The 17582-nt window shown below is 39.1% G+C and overlaps 1 protein-coding gene across 5 annotated transcripts in view; it reads right to left on the bottom strand.

The window, feature by feature from the left end:
- The window catches only part of USP37 (ubiquitin specific peptidase 37), a 36607-nt gene that overhangs the window by 5681 nt on the left and 13344 nt on the right, over positions 1-17582 (bottom strand). For 4 of the 5 annotated variants that reach the window (XM_067299202.1, XM_067299203.1, XM_013960631.2 and 1 more), the window contains 10 exons: positions 17255-17378; positions 16784-16989; positions 15573-15690; positions 14255-14334; positions 12534-12698; positions 10922-10987; positions 9519-9669; positions 6023-6275; positions 3418-3584; positions 1608-1668 (listed from right to left, as the gene is read on the bottom strand). In XM_067299202.1, coding sequence (XP_067155303.1) covers positions 1608-1668; positions 3418-3584; positions 6023-6275; positions 9519-9669; positions 10922-10987; positions 12534-12698; positions 14255-14334; positions 15573-15690; positions 16784-16989; positions 17255-17378 — 1391 coding nt within the window. Of the gene's footprint in view, positions 1-1607; positions 1669-3417; positions 3585-4144; positions 4315-4642; positions 4741-6022; positions 6276-9518; positions 9670-10921; positions 10988-12533; positions 12699-14254; positions 14335-15572; positions 15691-16783; positions 16990-17254; positions 17379-17582 lie in introns of those variants that run through there. The other variant, XR_010884598.1, reaches the window with a different exon arrangement.

Below are 17582 nucleotides of genomic sequence, written 5' to 3'. Positions count from 1 at the left end.
GCTGCTCACCGCAGGAACTTCCAGTTTGCTTGGCTGAGCAAAATGCAGGCAGCTTTCTGTAAAGAGCCGGAAGGCACCATCGCTCCCTGTACACACTGTTCCAAACTTCCTGGGATTCTGCAGCTACCCAACTAATTTAAGATTTTGTACAGCACTCATTAGAAGTAGCAGCTACATTTTCACCAGCTAAATTAAAGCTGTGAAGCCCTGGGTGAAAGAGAACTTCTGATTAACAGGACACTGCTCAGGATTGATTTTTTTATTTTAAAAGACACAATCATGCCAGTTAGGATGGAGATGTTTTGCCAAAGAGATTCTTGCTGCTTTCTCTGTTGAATCATCAGATGCTGGATTAGTTTAATCTTCTCAGGAAGTTTACAGATAAAACCCTTTAACTGAGAATATTTTACCGTTGGCTTCCATGCACTTCATTCAGGCTATGTCAGCTAGACTATAGCCAAGAAACAGCCATCTAAGTAGGTTCTCTGTATGAAGCATTTGCCACGGGTATTGCTAAAGCCCACTTCACCATTGGTTATTGGATGACTAGTGGTTCTCTGATTACAGCACCACTGTGAACCTTTCTAAGACAAATACTAACAGTTTTATGTTAAAGATTATTAGCATCTCTTTCAACAACTACCGGCTGATGCCATTACAAATGACACAATAGCAAGCTGAAAAGAACAAGGCAATGTTCAGGTCTAAGTCAAGCAACTGCAAATCATAAGATGGCAGGATTTCCAGCCTTGGATTCTTCCAGGCCACTAATCAGGGAAGACCTGGGAGAGGCTGGGCGCTCAAATCTGCTGGAGCTCCTCACGGGAGGGGACTCAGAACCGCGCTGCCAACAGGCTGAGGTACATTTAAACCCCATTCAACTCATTCCTGTTGAGAAGCAGATACAGGTTCATCCAGTAATAACTAAGAGCCTTTAAAGGTGCCTGAGCAACTACGAGTATCTTAACACGATACTTCATCACCACTCCCTCTCCCTTTTTGGAGCAGGAATTTTCTCTCTGTTATGCTTTGCTCTGCCAGAGTATATGAAATCACTCGCATGCTAGTCTCACACAAATGTTAAACAGTGCCTGAGGCTCACCGCACTGCCTGGTTTTGGAAAAGAGAGTATATTTTGGGTGTCCTCCCCCCCCCTCCCCAACAGCTATACCTCACAATGAGGTCTGTCTCCCTCTCATTCTGTATCAGAGGGATAGAGCACTTATTCATTTTCCTGGGCAAGGCCAGTACATTAATCAGTACTAAAATATCAATGCAAGCAAGAAATAATCCTTATGTTGTGACTAGAGCCATTAGCATGCTGTCTTCTGCTAGGAATGCAAAGTTTCAAGGTCCATTTCACTATATATATAATATTAAAAACTCAAAGAATGAAAAATGACTTTTTTCATTCTAAGAGTTTGTCCTGGCATTTGCTTCCACAACAGAGAGCAAGACAAGCTGACATAAGCAAAGCCAAATACAATTAAGCACACACCAAAAAAGCATGAAATCCCAGCTGTCTTACAGACATTCAGGAGCTGCACTCATACATACAGATCTATTTTCCCTCAAAAGCAACATACTGGAAGTTAAATAAGTTTCACCTTGTAGACTTAATTCTGTAGCTCGTTTAAGGTCATCATCCTCTTTTTGTTCTCGTGCCTCCTGATGGGAAGAGAACAAAACTCAGCTCATTGAGACACTTTACTGTTTAAAATTCTTGTGGTGCTCTTTTTCCATTGAAACTGTGCTGCTCTGGTTTCTACAACAAACCTGACATTGTAAATTAAAGGTTCCATGTGAAGGAATGTTTGCAACCAGCGAGAGTCCAATGTTCCAGTGCGACAGAACCTGGGACAAACCTTCATTAAGGCCCGTCAAAGCTCCTGAAGTTTGGTATGCAGCAGAGCAAGTCTCGAGCAACACCGAAAACTTTCTCTGGATCATTAACTTGAAAAGCATCTGAATGAATTTGCAACCCTTTGCTAAGGAAAGCTGTCACTTACACACAAAGCTCCTCACACTTTGGTAAAATTTAGACTTTTTCTGCCCAAAGCTAACTGAGGACAGAGCCTTAAATCCTGACAGTTTTTATTATTTTTAAGCCATTTGAAAGTAGAGTCTATGGTTCAACGTAACATGTGCAATTCACAAAGGCAGGATGCAAAAAAGACACCACTGAACACCAAGGTATTAAAAATATTAGCATGAACAAGTAGCAAAGAAATCTCAAGTCTGCCAACAAACCCTTCTAATTTTTGGATAATATCATGCCCCTGTTCCTCCCACCACTCCCAAAAGCTCAGGGCTACAGCAATCCAGCAAGGCAGTCAATAATATTTAATGAGCTAGCTGCTTAATTCAGGGTTTGAATGCACCTAAACGCAAAACCCCTAACTACACATTTCAAATCAAGATAACCACAGCTACCACATTTTCATGCCTGAATCAGTAGAATAGCAGATTTTCATTTCAGAACTGTACCAGAACAGCGCATAAAGGGCAGTTTTACATTATTAGCACAAGGCCTTTTATCTCACTATTTCTAAAGCACTTGGGAATCTTTGTTAAACTTTTCAGCACAGCTGAATCAAGGCTACATCTGGCATGTAACACACCAACCAGCACCTCATTATGAGTAAAGGGAGAGAAAATCCAAAACCCAAGGAAACACCAGATCTCACAGGGAAAACCATGACAGTCTTAGTATTAACAGAGAGAAGATGAGGGTGCCTGTTTAGAGAAAGATCTGGGTAAGCGTTTGCTTTATTCTGCAGGGTTGAGTTAAGCTTTTAGTCATCAGTTTCAAGTTTTGGAATTCAAGTGGAATATAGATGGTTAGTACACTACCCAAGATCCCCATTCTTTCCAAGTCCAATTTAAAGCACTGTTTTTAGTCTAAATGATTTGTGATCCTTCTTCTAATTTAATTATGGGAAGTATCATCATATCATTGCTCTGTTCTTTTACTCTTCACTAAGCATACCTTGTTGGCTATTACTAAAAATAAGGTACGGGGCTAGACAGATCTTTAGCCAGACCTGGTAAGGTCTTTCATACCGTTTGCTCTGGAATCTGCTTCTCTCACTTTGATTCTTGAGAAGACATGCCGCAGGGCCTTCAGGCAAGAAGCAAATTACAGGGAAGCTAAGGGTGGGCTTTACAGTTCTAGATGACAGCTAGTAAGAGTTTAGTTTATCATCATTTTTATATAACATTACAGGCCTGTATTAAAAAGTGGAAGGAAAGCTTTAAGAAATCTGGAAGTTTGTGGTATGGTATGGTTTCCAAAGCACTACAAAATGCACCTAAACATATCCCCCTTACTGTATAAACACAGGGTAACTTTTCCTTCAGCCATCAGGTTTCCAGCATCAGGGAAGACAACTCAGGGAAGTAAGCTTTAGTTCTTACTTGTTCTTGAAGGCTCTGAGCCAGTGCCTGCTGAAGTTCTTGTTCTTCCCTCTCTCTCTCCATATCATACTGCTGCAGCCAGTCAACCTCTCCCTGGGAGCCTTCCGGAGTTTTGTTTTCCTTATTCTCATCAAAATCTTTAGTTATCTCAGTGAAATTGGCAGGACCTGAGGAAGCAGAAAGTACAGTTATGCTTTTCTGGGTCCCTTGTTTGTTACCAGCTAAATCCTCTTTAAACCACCGCAAATGTTGCAGCGCAGTGACATCTATTGACAGGGAGAGCTCACTGGCCATAAAAAATACCCAAGAGTCAAATGAAAAAAGTTCCAAAAGGGAGTCTTACAGTTATTTTAACAGGTGTAAGATGAATCATTTGATTAATCCCCAAATCTGTTTGTCTTTATACATACACTGAAAAACAACAACTTTAACTAAAGGAAGATGTCACACAGCACTAGACTCCTGCAGTTGTGTAGCTGACACCTGTCACAGCTGGAATTTCTCTAGAAGGAACCCTGGATTACAAAAATTAGATTTGCTTTGCATGTTATACTTCTGAGCGCCACAGATGAAACTACAATTAAAGCTAAATCATCTTTAATAAGAGGGAAGTACAAATCTCAAACGCTGTTTAGATCTGTCAACTTTTTGCTTCAGTTAATAACTTAATCTCGTGAATAACATCTACAGATTTAAAAGTGCAACAAGGTCAAAAATTGTAGTTCACCTTCAAAGCAAACAATTTTTACAAGGTACTGGAACGAACATTCGTTCAGTCACTGCATGCATCTTTCCCAGTTGCAGGACACTCGGTCCTCCGTTTGCTTGCAGTTGAGAAAGAGTCAGGACCTGCTCCAACAGCTATCATCTACCAACATGAAACTTCCTAGTTTTACCCTGTAGTAGAAAAGCAGACTTCAGCATCTGTTCCATTAGTTATTGGCAAGGATTACATAAGGCAGAGTCTCAGCATCTGTGACCTCTTAAACATAAGACCACCAGAACTAAAACTGTAATCCATCAGTCTAATCCTCTTTAAACTAATGAAAAAAACAGAATTTATTACATGACCTTTGAAGACTTTCAGTTTTAGAAGAAATACTCTGACTCTTATTTGAGGATCACGCAGAAGAAAAGACACTTTTTGTCATATTTAAATTAGCCTGGTCTTATCCTTCAACCTTTTTTGAAAGCACCACAAATTATTTAGTGTTCACAAAAATACCTGATTACTAGCAGCAGCAAAAACGGACGGAGTTAAACTCATTGTACTTAGAATCATCCTGTCTGATACAGCAAAGCATCCTTTGCAATTAAAGTTTCCTTTAAATAGAACATAGGATCGTGAACTCATGATGTGTTACTTTCATCTGCCATAAACTGGTAACTCAAAATACAGATACATCTCTCATCTGGATCCCAAATCATATGCTTAGAATAGTACTGGCTTGTTTTTGGTCATACACATTCAAATACAGAAAGCTGAATGCAATATTGAGTGTTAAACTAAATTCATCAGAAAAAAAAAATTTCTAATAAACATACACTTTTTGCTCAAGTGCCACACTACAGCCTTCAAATAATTACATTATACTTTTCAAAGAAAATGTAAAGATATTTATGTAGCAACACTCACACATCTTTCTTTTACACAACAATAAGTAACATCAGAGTATATACAGGAGTGTGCAAACAAGGCTAATCACAGACCTACTTTTCTTAAATGCTCCCTTCCAACATGAAAGTTTAAGAGTTGCCCAGTGAAACAAGTGCAACTTTTGATAACATAGATTTTTTTTTTGTTAAAATTTAACTTCCTAGCTCTTAGAGGAAAAGGAAAGCATATTGTTTGCCTCTGTTCCCAGGCTAATGGAATTAGAAATTTGACTGAAAGCATGTAGCACACATTGAATGACAAACACTTAAATTTTCCCAGCTAGCTAAAGGAAGAATCACAATTCCCCATACTGAGATCAGAGACTCCATGTAGTTAACTATGTTTCCAGGTCGGGGCCATAATTTGAAAATGCAGGTTGAGTCTCTATGCTGAAGGGTCTACCAACACATAAAAAGTATTATAAAAAATACAGAGATGGAGCTAAATTCATCAGTAACTAGTGAAGGAAATAACTAGATTTATGAAAGTACTCTAGTCTTCTCCACTGTAGACACCACTCTTACACACCAGCAACCTGAACACTGCTACCATGATGCCCAGGCTACAGCAGCTATAGAACTTAAAACACTCTCCTCTTATGCAGGATTAAGTTCCAAATACTGCCAAATCTTAGTAATTTGAATTCTCTGGTAAGGAAACCAGTGGAGGCACGTGTTAAACAGGAGAGAGAAAAATGGAAATGACCTCTGAAGAGGACCTTACCTTTATCAGAGAGGTGACAGATATCATATAAAAAAAACATGTTTTTGCAGTTCAATGAATTAGAAGACATATACACAGGGAAAGTGTAAGAAAACCGAGTAGCTCAGGCAGTTTCAGCAGTACATTTGCATCCAGCTTCTGCCATTACATATTACTAATCTGCTGTCCTCAGTGACCTGCTTTAGCTTGCTGTGGGCCCAAGGTAAGACAGTTACTTCACCTTACCTGATTCTAATGCTGCTTTGGGTTTCTCCACCTCCACGGATTCCAGGTTTTCTGGCAATTCCTGAATTTCATCCTCTCCAAAACCAGTGTCTGGGCTGCTTGTGGGCTTATCTTCATCATGGCTCAAAGACAGAGAAGCTTCCCTTTTGCTAATCTCTAAGACAGCTGCTAGCAGCTCATCTTCACTCATCCCATCAAAACCAGCATTTCCTAGCTCCGGTTTATCACACTCCATTTTACTTCTTTTTGAACCCTAGAGACGAATGGAGTTATGATTAAATGCTTGAATAAACAGATATAAAACATAAGCTTTGCATTTCTGTGGAGGTGTGTTTTTTTTTTTTTTTTTATTAACCCTAGGGAGTGGGAGTTTGGCTCTGTCAACATTAAACAGATAGTTACAAGACTCAATGGAGACGCAACCTTTGTAGCTACATTCACTCCAGGGAATATTTTAATTATAAACTACAACCAGTTTTTACAGGCCCTGTGGATTAACATATACAAGACAACTCTTTCCCTCTCTTTCCTTTTCTTCAACACGTGTGTTCCACCTTCAAGTTCCGGTGAATCCCCAAGCCTTTGGCAACTTAGTGCTAAAATACTGAGGCACGAGTAATGAAATTGTAAGTTTAGTAACAAAGCAGGATGAAGCAGCAACATGAGAGTAATTCAGCTTGAATCCAGGGATGGAAGAACAAGAATTGAACTTGGGCTGGTATAAGGAGGAATCAAAAATAGGTTTTTCAAAACATGCTGCAGACTTGCCATAAGAAATCTGATGGGGGGAGGGGGGAGAAAGGGGGCAGTAAAAAAAACTCTGCGAATCAAGAAAGAAAGCAGCCAGTCGAGGAAAGGGGGACTTATTTTTTCCAAGGAAAGTAGAATGACTTTAAAATGGAAAACGGGAAAAACACTTTAGTCTTGATCTGCATTATTCTCATAACCCATTTTAGTTATTTTCCTAAAGCAGATACTCATTGACTACTAAACCATACTGATTTACAACCAATACAGTCATTTCAATCAATTTGATATTAATTGCTAATCAGGAAGTTAACCTCCATGTACACATATATAAGCAATTATACTGCTTACCACATGCTTAGATTTATTTAATCTTTGCTTTCCTATATTATGTTAAAAGGGTGAAAAATAAATTTCCTAATAGAATATAATCTATGTCTTACTTCAAACTGCATTTGGATGGAACTCAGAACTTAGTGAAAATGAACAAAAATATGTACTTTTACTGCTGCTTGTTACTTAAATACAATAAGATTTTGATGAGCAGGACAAATCTTAAGTAGCAAACATTTTGCATTAAAGCTGACTTATCAAACAAGATTAGCAGATGAATTAGCCAACTAAATCACTTATTTCTAGCCATCATGCCCTCCAAGATTTAAAACTGACAGATTTTAATCTCTCTCCTCACATTTATTCATGCATTGTATAAAGAAAGCAGAATACCTGCTTTTTAAACTTTCTGATTTCTCTCTCTGCACCTGTAGAGGAAACTGCTAACATCAAAACTGATTTAGCTCTTCAGTAAACTCTAGTTCCAGGCACTCTGCCAAAAACTACCACTAATTCAGTGGCTGGACTTTAAAGGCTTGGCAGCAACTGTGCATTATTTGAATATGACTTTTCTATTAGAAATTATTTGCATAGGTTTTAAAGTAGCTTAGGCTCTAACATAGGCCACTTTAAATAAGCATATTTTAAAAAGTACTTAAAACACTATTTTATCTGCAGAGGCAAAAATCACAGAAATCACAGTTCTGTCCACATTAGCTTAGTGACTGCTACTGCCCCTGCAACCCACTGTTGCATGCAGCTGCTGTTCTCCTACAAGGAGGAACTGTTTTGCAAGCAGTGCCACCCACCGGACACCCTGGCTCTACAATCCGACTACTAGGTCCCTAATACAACCACATATACAGTTGCTATGAGAAGCACACTCATGCAGCAGTGGTAATGCCACTCCCGAAGACCACGACCAGGTCCTCACAGTACAACGTGTAGGAGGACAGGGGATATGGTTAACGATAGCAGACAGCCGGACAGGTCTGTGGTTGAGGAGAGCCCAATGTGCATGGCCACAAAAAAAAATAAAGTCACGTATGTGGAATCATCACTACCACTCTCTTTCCCACAACAGCCTGGGAAGACTATAATTAATTTGCTAGTCAAATTAATAGGCTTTATTCCCTAAGCTTCCTCACAAACGAACTTGAAGAAGAATCCTTTAAAACAGTTTGGAATGCTTCTCTATGCAGAAAAGGGACTACAAAAGACAAGCTAGTTTACCTCTCCCACCTAGACAGAGCCAGCTATAGATATGTCACTCAGGAAAGTACTTTCTATCCTGTTCCTAAGACCTTCAGCAAAGGGTTTTCCACTTTCTCCCAAAGCAAACCATTCCATTATTTCATATCCTTAGTATTAGGAAGCTTTCCCTAATGTTTAACCTAAAAATTACTGACTGCAATTTAAATCTATTACCTCTTGTTCTATCCACCATGAACTTGGAAAACCACCCAAATGCTTCCATTCATTTCTTTCCCTTCCTTGAAGGTACATGTCCTACGTTGGTTTCTCCTTAAACTGAACAACCGAAGTTCACTTGTCTGCTGTCTCCCCAGAAATCTTCCATTCTAGACCTCTGCCTATGTGTTTCTTTCCTCTGGCCCCTCCCCACTTAATCTCTAACTTTATTGGAGTCTGGAGCCCAAAGCTGGATACAGAACTCCAGCTATAGCTCAATGCTGAGGAAAAAAGAAGGGTTACTTCATGCAGCCTGCAGGCTGTGCCTCTGCCTACACAGCCGATAACATTGCCTTTTTCAAGCAGCCTGACACTGTCACCCTTCCTCCTTTCTGAAGGCCCACCGCTTTGCCAGCTGTTCCCATCCTGCATTTACAAAGTTGATTAGTCCTGCTAAGATTAGTACCCTGAGCCTGTCCCTACTGAAATGCCCTCCTATTTTTAGGCAATTTCTCAGATTCAAGATCATTCTTAACTGTAGTTCTCAGCTTCAACACACTTGCAGTCCTCCCCAGTTCTGGGGAGTGCAAGAAGTTATATCAATTACATACATTGACCAAACCTGCTCGCATCGGTTCTAATTTAATCAAGAACTTTACTGCATAATTCTATTATTGACTGTTTACCATATTTCAGTCCGGAAGCATCGTTAGTGAAAGGTACCCAAAGGACTGACAAAACTGCTAAGCAGCTGGTATACATAACCTAAGAACTTAAGTGTAGTTGCAACACAATTACCTCTGCTTCCAGTGGGAACCCAAGACAACTGTACAGAGAGGTCAATTAGTTGGCATGGCAAAGCACTCCCTTTCTGCATCACAGTGCTAATTAGGAGAAAAAATTATCTTACATCAGTTTTACTTGCAGTCTCTGCTAGGGAAAGCACAGGCCAGACATGAGCACATACAAGATTTATGTATACAAAAGGTTCTGTTTTTCCCCTTACCTTTTCTGGCTCTTCTTGCAGTTGCTGCTGATCTCTACTCTGTATGTTACACAACCTTTGACTGTGGGCAACAGAGCGTTTCAACGGCTCATCATCGCTGTCAGAATCTACACAGAGTGCTGTAGAGCTCTTTGACTTGAACGTGTATTTTCTGGGGATTAAAAATACGTCTATAAAACTTTATAGCATTGTAAAAATCTGTTTCAAACTAACATTTAAAGAACTGTTACACCCAGCATTCACCTTGGAGGGCAGTACAGTTTGGGGAACAAAGGGCAACCGGTGACAATGTAAATTTATTAACATAGCCAGCAGGGGTTTTAGAAGAGAGATCTTTTACTAGGTTGATTGACATAGCTTCCTCAAGCCTGAAATAGCTACTTATATCCTTAGAAGCTATAGCCACATACTTACCCAACAAATCAATTTACTAGACTAGTCTACCTGCTGGTATCCCAGGTGTTGCTTTTTTCTTTCACAAGGTATTAATTTCAAAAACTAGCAGAATCAAGTCCACAAGCCAAGATTCTGTACTTCTCTACTGCCTAACAAACATGGACAATATTCATTTCATTGAGTCCACAGCAACATGTAAAACTCATTACAAACTACTGGATTGCTTAAATTTACCAAGTTGGACACAGGACTTTCAACATTATTATTAGGATATAAACATCGCAAATTCACACTATTTTTGCAGTTTTCCAGTTTGGGCTTTTATTGTGCTAAATTACTTCTTACTTCTATAGAAAAAAAGACAAGGGAGTCTGGGTCAGTAATTTCTGCCAAATTAAGAAATCTAGTCTACATGCATTCCACGATGCAAAAATACCCAGCGTGATTATCGCATTTTCCACTGTGTCAAAAACTGGCCTTTCAAATGGCCTATAAAAATAACGCCCTCTTGTCTTTACAAATAAACTTAAGGAATTAACCACCTGTTCCCAGAACACCCATCAGGACTCCATAAATAAGAACAGAAGAAAGAGCTAGGCTGCAGAATTAGAAAACACTTTGCTTCTTTAGAAATGACTTGCAACTATGAACACAAGCCAGCTTAAGATGGTTGGCATTGTCAAATCATCTGTACAAACTAAATCCAGTTCTTCTGACACTTGCTTTCCCTTTGAAAAATGTAATCTTTGCTTACTTAAAAGTCTCCAAAGGTTTTCAAGAGAAACGCTAATGGCACCGTGTCAACTAGGCAAATTGTGCCATTAATCTTTATTTCAGCTAACCTGTAACACCAGTAAAACTCAGATATGAAAAAGGATAGTAGGTAAAATAATTTATTACAACAGAAAAACTAAAACGAGAGAAGAATCAGAAAAAAAATTTTTTAAATGTCTTAAAAATTATCCCATGAAACCCAAAGCCATGGGCATTTCAGAGCTATAACTCACCTACAAGGTGTGGAAGTGCTTACAGTACAGGAATTCACCATTTGGGAGGCTTTCAATGGACGGGAACTATTAAAAAAGCAAAGTATTAATTGCAGCAGTTACAGTCTTCAAAAAAATAAGTGTTTACTTGTCTGCAGTGCATGCAAATCTATGGCCAAAGAAACAAGTAGAATACCATTATGTATTTGCTAATTGCTTAGCTTTAGAGTAGCAACCCTATGATGCTATAAATACACAACAGTCTTTCAAAAAAGCATGTAATCCTTTCAACTTGATTCATTTCTTAGTGATGTACCCTTAGGGACAAACTCACAAATTAAAGGCTTTGGGCTCCCATGTCAAGTCAACTCATTCCTCCTTTTTTCCCACCAACACCTGAGTTCCTGCTCCCAAACCACAGTCTCCTGCTGCTGTCTGGATTAGCCGGTTTTCTGGCATGTCCCATGTCTTCGTTTCTCCTCCCTTACCTAGATTCTTCTAAACATACTTCCTGCTCCATTTGATCCTTTTGATCCTCCAATTCCATCACTATCTTTACACATATATCCACCAGATGGCTGCCAGTGCAGAAATACTTTCCAATCTTCCCGCTCAAACCAGGACTGCTCTTCTCCAGCCTTGTCACCCTACTCCACTCTTTGGACAACCAGAATAGTTTCAACAACTAAAAAAAGCCACGGGAAATCTGCTTCAAGCATATTCTGAGTTACTTTTGTTCTGGTTAGCTTAACCTGTTTGCTATGTTTAAGCATAAGCTTAAACACAGCACAGATTTCTATTGTTAAAGCAAACTGTTAGAAAACATCCATGTGGATATCAAAGGCCACTAAACATTCAGCACAAAAACATGTGCCACACTGCTGAACGTATGTACCAGATGTATCCTAACTCACTACAGTTACCAGGGTTGTGTTATGAGGAGGGGACCACAAGAGATCTGGGGGTTCCTTATTCTGCTACAAACTTCCTGTGTGACAACCGGCAAATTTAATCTCCTTGTCTCAGGACTAGCAGCTGTACAGAAGTAACTATCACAGGGAAAAGGAGAGAATATTTTCAGCATGTTAAGTGCTCAGATACTATAGTGGCACAGAAAAACCAATGAAAAAATGAATGACATGCATGAGGTATAAGTGGAAGTTAGCAGAAAAAGGTAGGATTTTATGCCTCCTGAGCAGAGTTAAGCATACTATGAAGCAAAGTTTAACCTAGATTTGCACCAATAAGCATAATTTTTTTTTCTTCAAATTACAGATAGAATTTTTCTTAAAACAAAACAAAACACAAAACAAAAACAACCCTCTCTTTCTTCTTCCTTTTCCTTCCTTTTTTTCCTTCCTTTCCAAGGACAGTGAAGATTTCCACCTTACTGAGTATTCCCCTCAATAAGTCTTCCTACCACTTGTATAATGCTTCCTTCCAATATGAATTCTCATGCTGGCATCACTACGAACTAGCACAGCACAACAAAAACATTAAATTAAATATCAAACTGTGATGCTTGTGAAGCATCCATACCTCTTCTGGAGTAGATCTGACCACTGCTTACCTCATGGCATATGTTCTTAACCCCAGGAATATGGCACAGATCAACCACGAGTCATACACTTACATTGCAGAATGGGCACTCCATCCCAGTGTCAGCGGCAGCCTAGTGCTTTCTGTACAGTGCGAAAGCAGGGTTAAGTATCTTGGAATAACCACCTGCTGCCCAACTTTATGATTGAGAGACAATGCTACATTGAAGCTGTATCTTTTCAGATGAAGAATCAGGACCCTGAAAGATATGAGAGAGGTACAAATGGCAACATTAAGCTCAAGACAGAAGTCAGAAAAGAAAATCTACTGAAAATCCAAGTAGCTCTGTTTATAAAATACATTCACCTGACTTTAAAACAGATTGTTACTTGGGGGAAAAAAGCGTTATCTGTCTCTTGTCTGACAAGGGATATCTAATCATTCCTGGTCCATTGCCTGACTTTGCGTGAGGTGTTGTTCCCTAACCAGTCATGTTTTAGTGTATTCAGACTGTAGGCAACACAATGCAGTTGTGGTGGCTCCTGAATGCGAGGAGTGCAAGCACAGCATACTTTCATCAAGATCCTTCTGGGAGATAACTGTGGTCAGTAAAACTGTCCAACAAGCCGCAGTTTAGGCGCATCATTTCAACAATATGCGGATATCTTTCAAGGGCAGTCAGGTTGACTCTTGCCAGTTCAAGAGGCTTCCTGCTTTGATCTGCATCACCTTGGCCTTAGGTCAAGCAGAAGCAGCAGCTCTCACCAAACTCATTATTTCTACTGTGCAGCGATAGAGGTAGAAAATAATCTGAATCATTATAGGCCAGAAAAAACACTATAATACACACAGATATTTGAGATGGAGGGATCCCACAGCTGCCCAAAACTGAGGAGGAACTGTGCCCAGCACAAGATGTGTGCAGGGTTTATCTGTCACAATACTTCCTCTTTAAAAGAGCTTTTGATTTCTTCAGTTTGAAGAGCCTGAAAAGGCCTCCGTATAGTGTGAATTTTCTCCCTTATGCTGCACTTTGTACTGTCTATTTAGATCATGCAGCTGTATCATCACTTGTATTGTGCTAATATCCAAAAACTTTGCAAGGGTTTTGCTGTGCTAGCATAATGCATATGCTATTTAGGCAAAACACAAGCTATGCTTTACCAGAAAACCAAGTTACTGGGTTCAGTATGAGTATACATAGCACAAGGACACAGGCCAGACAAAAATCATCCAACAGTCTCTTTTAGCTTTACATCCCATGAAAAAATGATCTCTACCTCCAAGTGCTTCCAATCTAAGTAATGAACTAAACCCGGCCACAAGGTTAGAAAGTATTGAACCAGCCATTAAACCTCAAAGTGCTTACTGAGACAGAGAGAACAGGCATCAGCAAGGGAAGAACTGATCAAACAAAATCTTCCATATCTTGTGGCAGTAACGTCTCCAATTCAATCTTGCCTATCAGGTCAACTGAATATAAAATATTAAACTTCCAGAATATACTTACTGCCTCCGCCTTCCCCTCCCCCTACCCCAAACCCCAAGAAAAGGGGAAGAGGGGAAACAAAAGACCTCCTTGTGTAATGACAGGGAGGAAGGAAGAACTGTTGTAGAGGATGCCTAAGGGGCAATGCACAGATCTTCTTTAGAGGGGAATGCAAAAGCAGCATGAGGAACCTGTGCCTACAATGAACTGGGTCAGGAAAAGCAGCAGTGCTGCATCCCAGCCTTGCTCTCCGAAGCAGTTCTACTTGCACTTTCATAACTTGTGTTTCCACGCGCAGGAAAGAAACAGAAGATGTCAGCATTTACCTGGGAAGCCTATTGAACTTGTGTGTGACAACAGCAGACTTTCCATTGCATTTCTCACAGGAATACTCAATCTCCTCTGCCTATTTAAGAGAACATAAAAAAGACTAGTGAAACAAAAAAACCCATCAAACATCTTAAGAGAAAGCACATCACTTTTGACTGTCATAGAAACTACAAGGCAGAAGTTACACTTAAAATTATATTAATCTTCAACATGACCTAACAAAAGGGCATCTGATAGGATAGGTAGCAAAGTTTACAATTGGGTAACATACCCACAGTAACAGGTGGAATGAGATTGGGAGAAATATTTTTCCCCCAAAAGTCTATTGCACAGACCAGCAAAATAGCTACAAATGAGACAGATTAGCTTCCAAAGACAGAAGACAATTTTGCAAGGCTTACAGTTTTCTCTCCCACACACAGTTTTCTCTTTAATAGCCTTTGGTGGATGACGATTTGCCATAAAGTTTTGTCAAAAAGCTCTAACTTTGTTCCTGAAAAGCTATCCTCATCTAAACTTGTCACAGATGTGCTGTACCAGAGAAGAGTTCTGAACAAGCAGCAAAAGGACAAGAATCACTGTGCTGGATTTATGAGACTTAGATATCAAATATCTATAGTCCTTTTCTTTAAGCATGAGGCCAAATGACAGCACTATTATCATAATAATAATAAAATATTGTAAGCATAAGAAAAAGTCCATCAGCTTTCAGAAGAAGCAGCACATACATTATTCTATTTGTAGAAAACATTATCTGTAATGGGACTGGGAGAAAAAAATCACGTGTCTTCTCAAGATAAGGCTTGATTTTGATGACAAACAAAATACAACACTAATTCACAGAGGTAGGGCTTATTTTTTGCTTTCAGAAACCTTGCGTTGCAGGTCTACTTACAAGACGAGCATCCACACATTACAAGTATTTTTTAATTAACATATCTGCATGACCATTTTCTCCCATGCCAATTTAGACCAATTATATTGGCTGTTGAAACACTCTAGCCCAGGAGAGGAAGCAGCAATTTCTGAGTCATTATCTCAATCTGACAGTCCTCCTTCTCCTGTTTATATTTGTTTATGCCTCAGTTCTTCCACTACAAAATGCATAAGTTTACCTATTTCACAGCAGTATTCTAAGGATCAGTTAATGTCTACACAGCATTTTAAGAAAAAAATTCCTACATACTGTTTATGTCCAAACCTCACAAGAATACAAAGTTAATTGTTTTCATAGGCCTGCAGTCATTGCTATAAAAACTAGCAATGAGCTACAAAATCAAAATTCACACTGAACAGAAATAAAATCTTATGTACCCGAAAGAAGAGGTCAAGGGAATCCTGGATTGATCGAGATGGAAGTAATTTCTTCCTTCGAGGAAGGTCAATGGAAAGGTCATTAAACTGTTCTCGTTTAGTGACTGTTTCACCACACCTAAAAAAGAAAAGAAACATGCTTATGTGTATCTGATGACAAATATACTTGAAATATATGAAAATTTGTATTTTTTTAGCTTAAAGCAACTTTACCTCTTCCCAGTAAATACATGCATCTTGAAAAATGTATTTTTACTCATGAGAATGAAAGTGTATGAGACTTGTGACAAAGCTGAATTTGGGGATTTCACTTTGATGCTTTATGAGTTGAAAGAAATATTTATGTAAGAGCAAGACCAAAAAAAACCCCGGACTGTGAAAACTACTTTGAAGAGGCCAGGTGATCAGGTATACCAAAATCAGAATGACTGCTACATAGTGGAACAAGTCTTATTCATTCAACATTCTTAGGAGGAAAAAAAGTTAATCCAACCTCAGAAGGAAAAGCCTAGAGATCCTTTCGAGTTGTTTTTAGAAACAAAGTGCTAGAGTCCATGCACATTTAAAAAGAAATCTCAGTTTTGCTGTGTGTTTGGGAGGGGGGGGGAAGAAAACACAGTCATCAGTATTCAGTAATTATTAGCTGCATGCAATTTACATACAATTATTTTAGGGGACTAATGCAGCACACTCAAAGTAATATTCCAAAATGTCTGTGTCCATGAAAACTCTGTGGAATGCAAGTATTCAGCAGTATGTGCTGCACAGGCCATAACAACAAATGGCCAGACATACCAGTTTGTGTCTTTTCTTACAATAACCACAGAGACCCCAAAAGAACACTCTTCCCTGGAAGTCCTTAGAAAGGACAGGCAAAAAAAAAAGTCCTCCCTTTTATGAGAGGGAACATTGGCCAAGACCCCTTTTCATCCCTATTCTTGTGCAACCAGTACAAAAAGAAAACCACAGAAATATTACACTGAATATGTAATGAAGAACCAAATGGTATGAGATGGCTTTTAGAAGGTTTGTAGCAGTAAATAGCGTGGTTTGTGGTTTACAGCATTTCTAGGCTTTAGAATATTTTCTAAGTACCTAGCTTTGGAGAAAGCATACTTCTTAGTTGTAGTCTGCAGATGAAGTCAAAGATGGAAACACTTTCAGATCTTTTAAAGTAATTATGATGAACAGAAACTCTCAAACATACTTACATTTTACAAATGATAGAATGCTGAACCTCAAACTCTAAGTTACTGATAACCGGACAAGTATAAACTTTGGTGGCTGAGAGGTCATCAGAAGCCCGTCCTGGTGAGTTATCTTCGTTAGGGACTGGCTCACTCTTCCAAGTTTTGTTTAACTTTTCCATGTCCTCCTTCAGCTGATCGAGACACTGGCTCAAGAACTCATGAGCATCCTAGAAATGGGGTAAACTCATGAAAATATTTTTGTACAGTTCCATTCAGTAACTTCCTCTCTCTCTTTTACACACAGAGATCAGAGGAATTATGTTTTAGCCCACTGCACTCAGCAATATCAGTTCTCTTCTAAGAAACAGCAGACAACTGTTTATTCAGTCAAAAGCTCAAGTCACTATCAAATACAGCTGAAGTTGGCTCAGACTGCACCGAACTTCTGTCAATGAACAAAATAGAACCGCTTCTAGAGAATATGGTACTTACATTCTGCATGTAGCCAGAAAATCTCTCTGCAGTAGCTGAAATGGCACTTTTCACCTTCTTCAGCAGCTCTTTCTTAACTTCAGGGCTGCTAACATCCTTTTTAGCAAGCAGATGGGCAAAACGTCTGCAGAAGTTAATGCAATGAAACACTCGTTGGTTTTCCAGGATTTTAGAGAAACAGAATAAAATTCATGGTATCTTATTTTAAGTCTCTAAAGATTCTTCTGCTATAATAAGTGGTGTAGGAGTTTTGTATGAAGACATCTCAGAAAATGGAAAATAAGTAATCTTTTACATTCCAGGTATTTTGAAATCTCATTTGAGGCCA

This window comes from Apteryx mantelli, chromosome 6 (assembly GCF_036417845.1).
Source record: "Apteryx mantelli isolate bAptMan1 chromosome 6, bAptMan1.hap1, whole genome shotgun sequence".
NCBI classification, from domain to species: domain Eukaryota; kingdom Metazoa; phylum Chordata; class Aves; order Apterygiformes; family Apterygidae; genus Apteryx; species Apteryx mantelli.
This window is presented reverse-complemented; position numbering and strand designations above follow the sequence as displayed.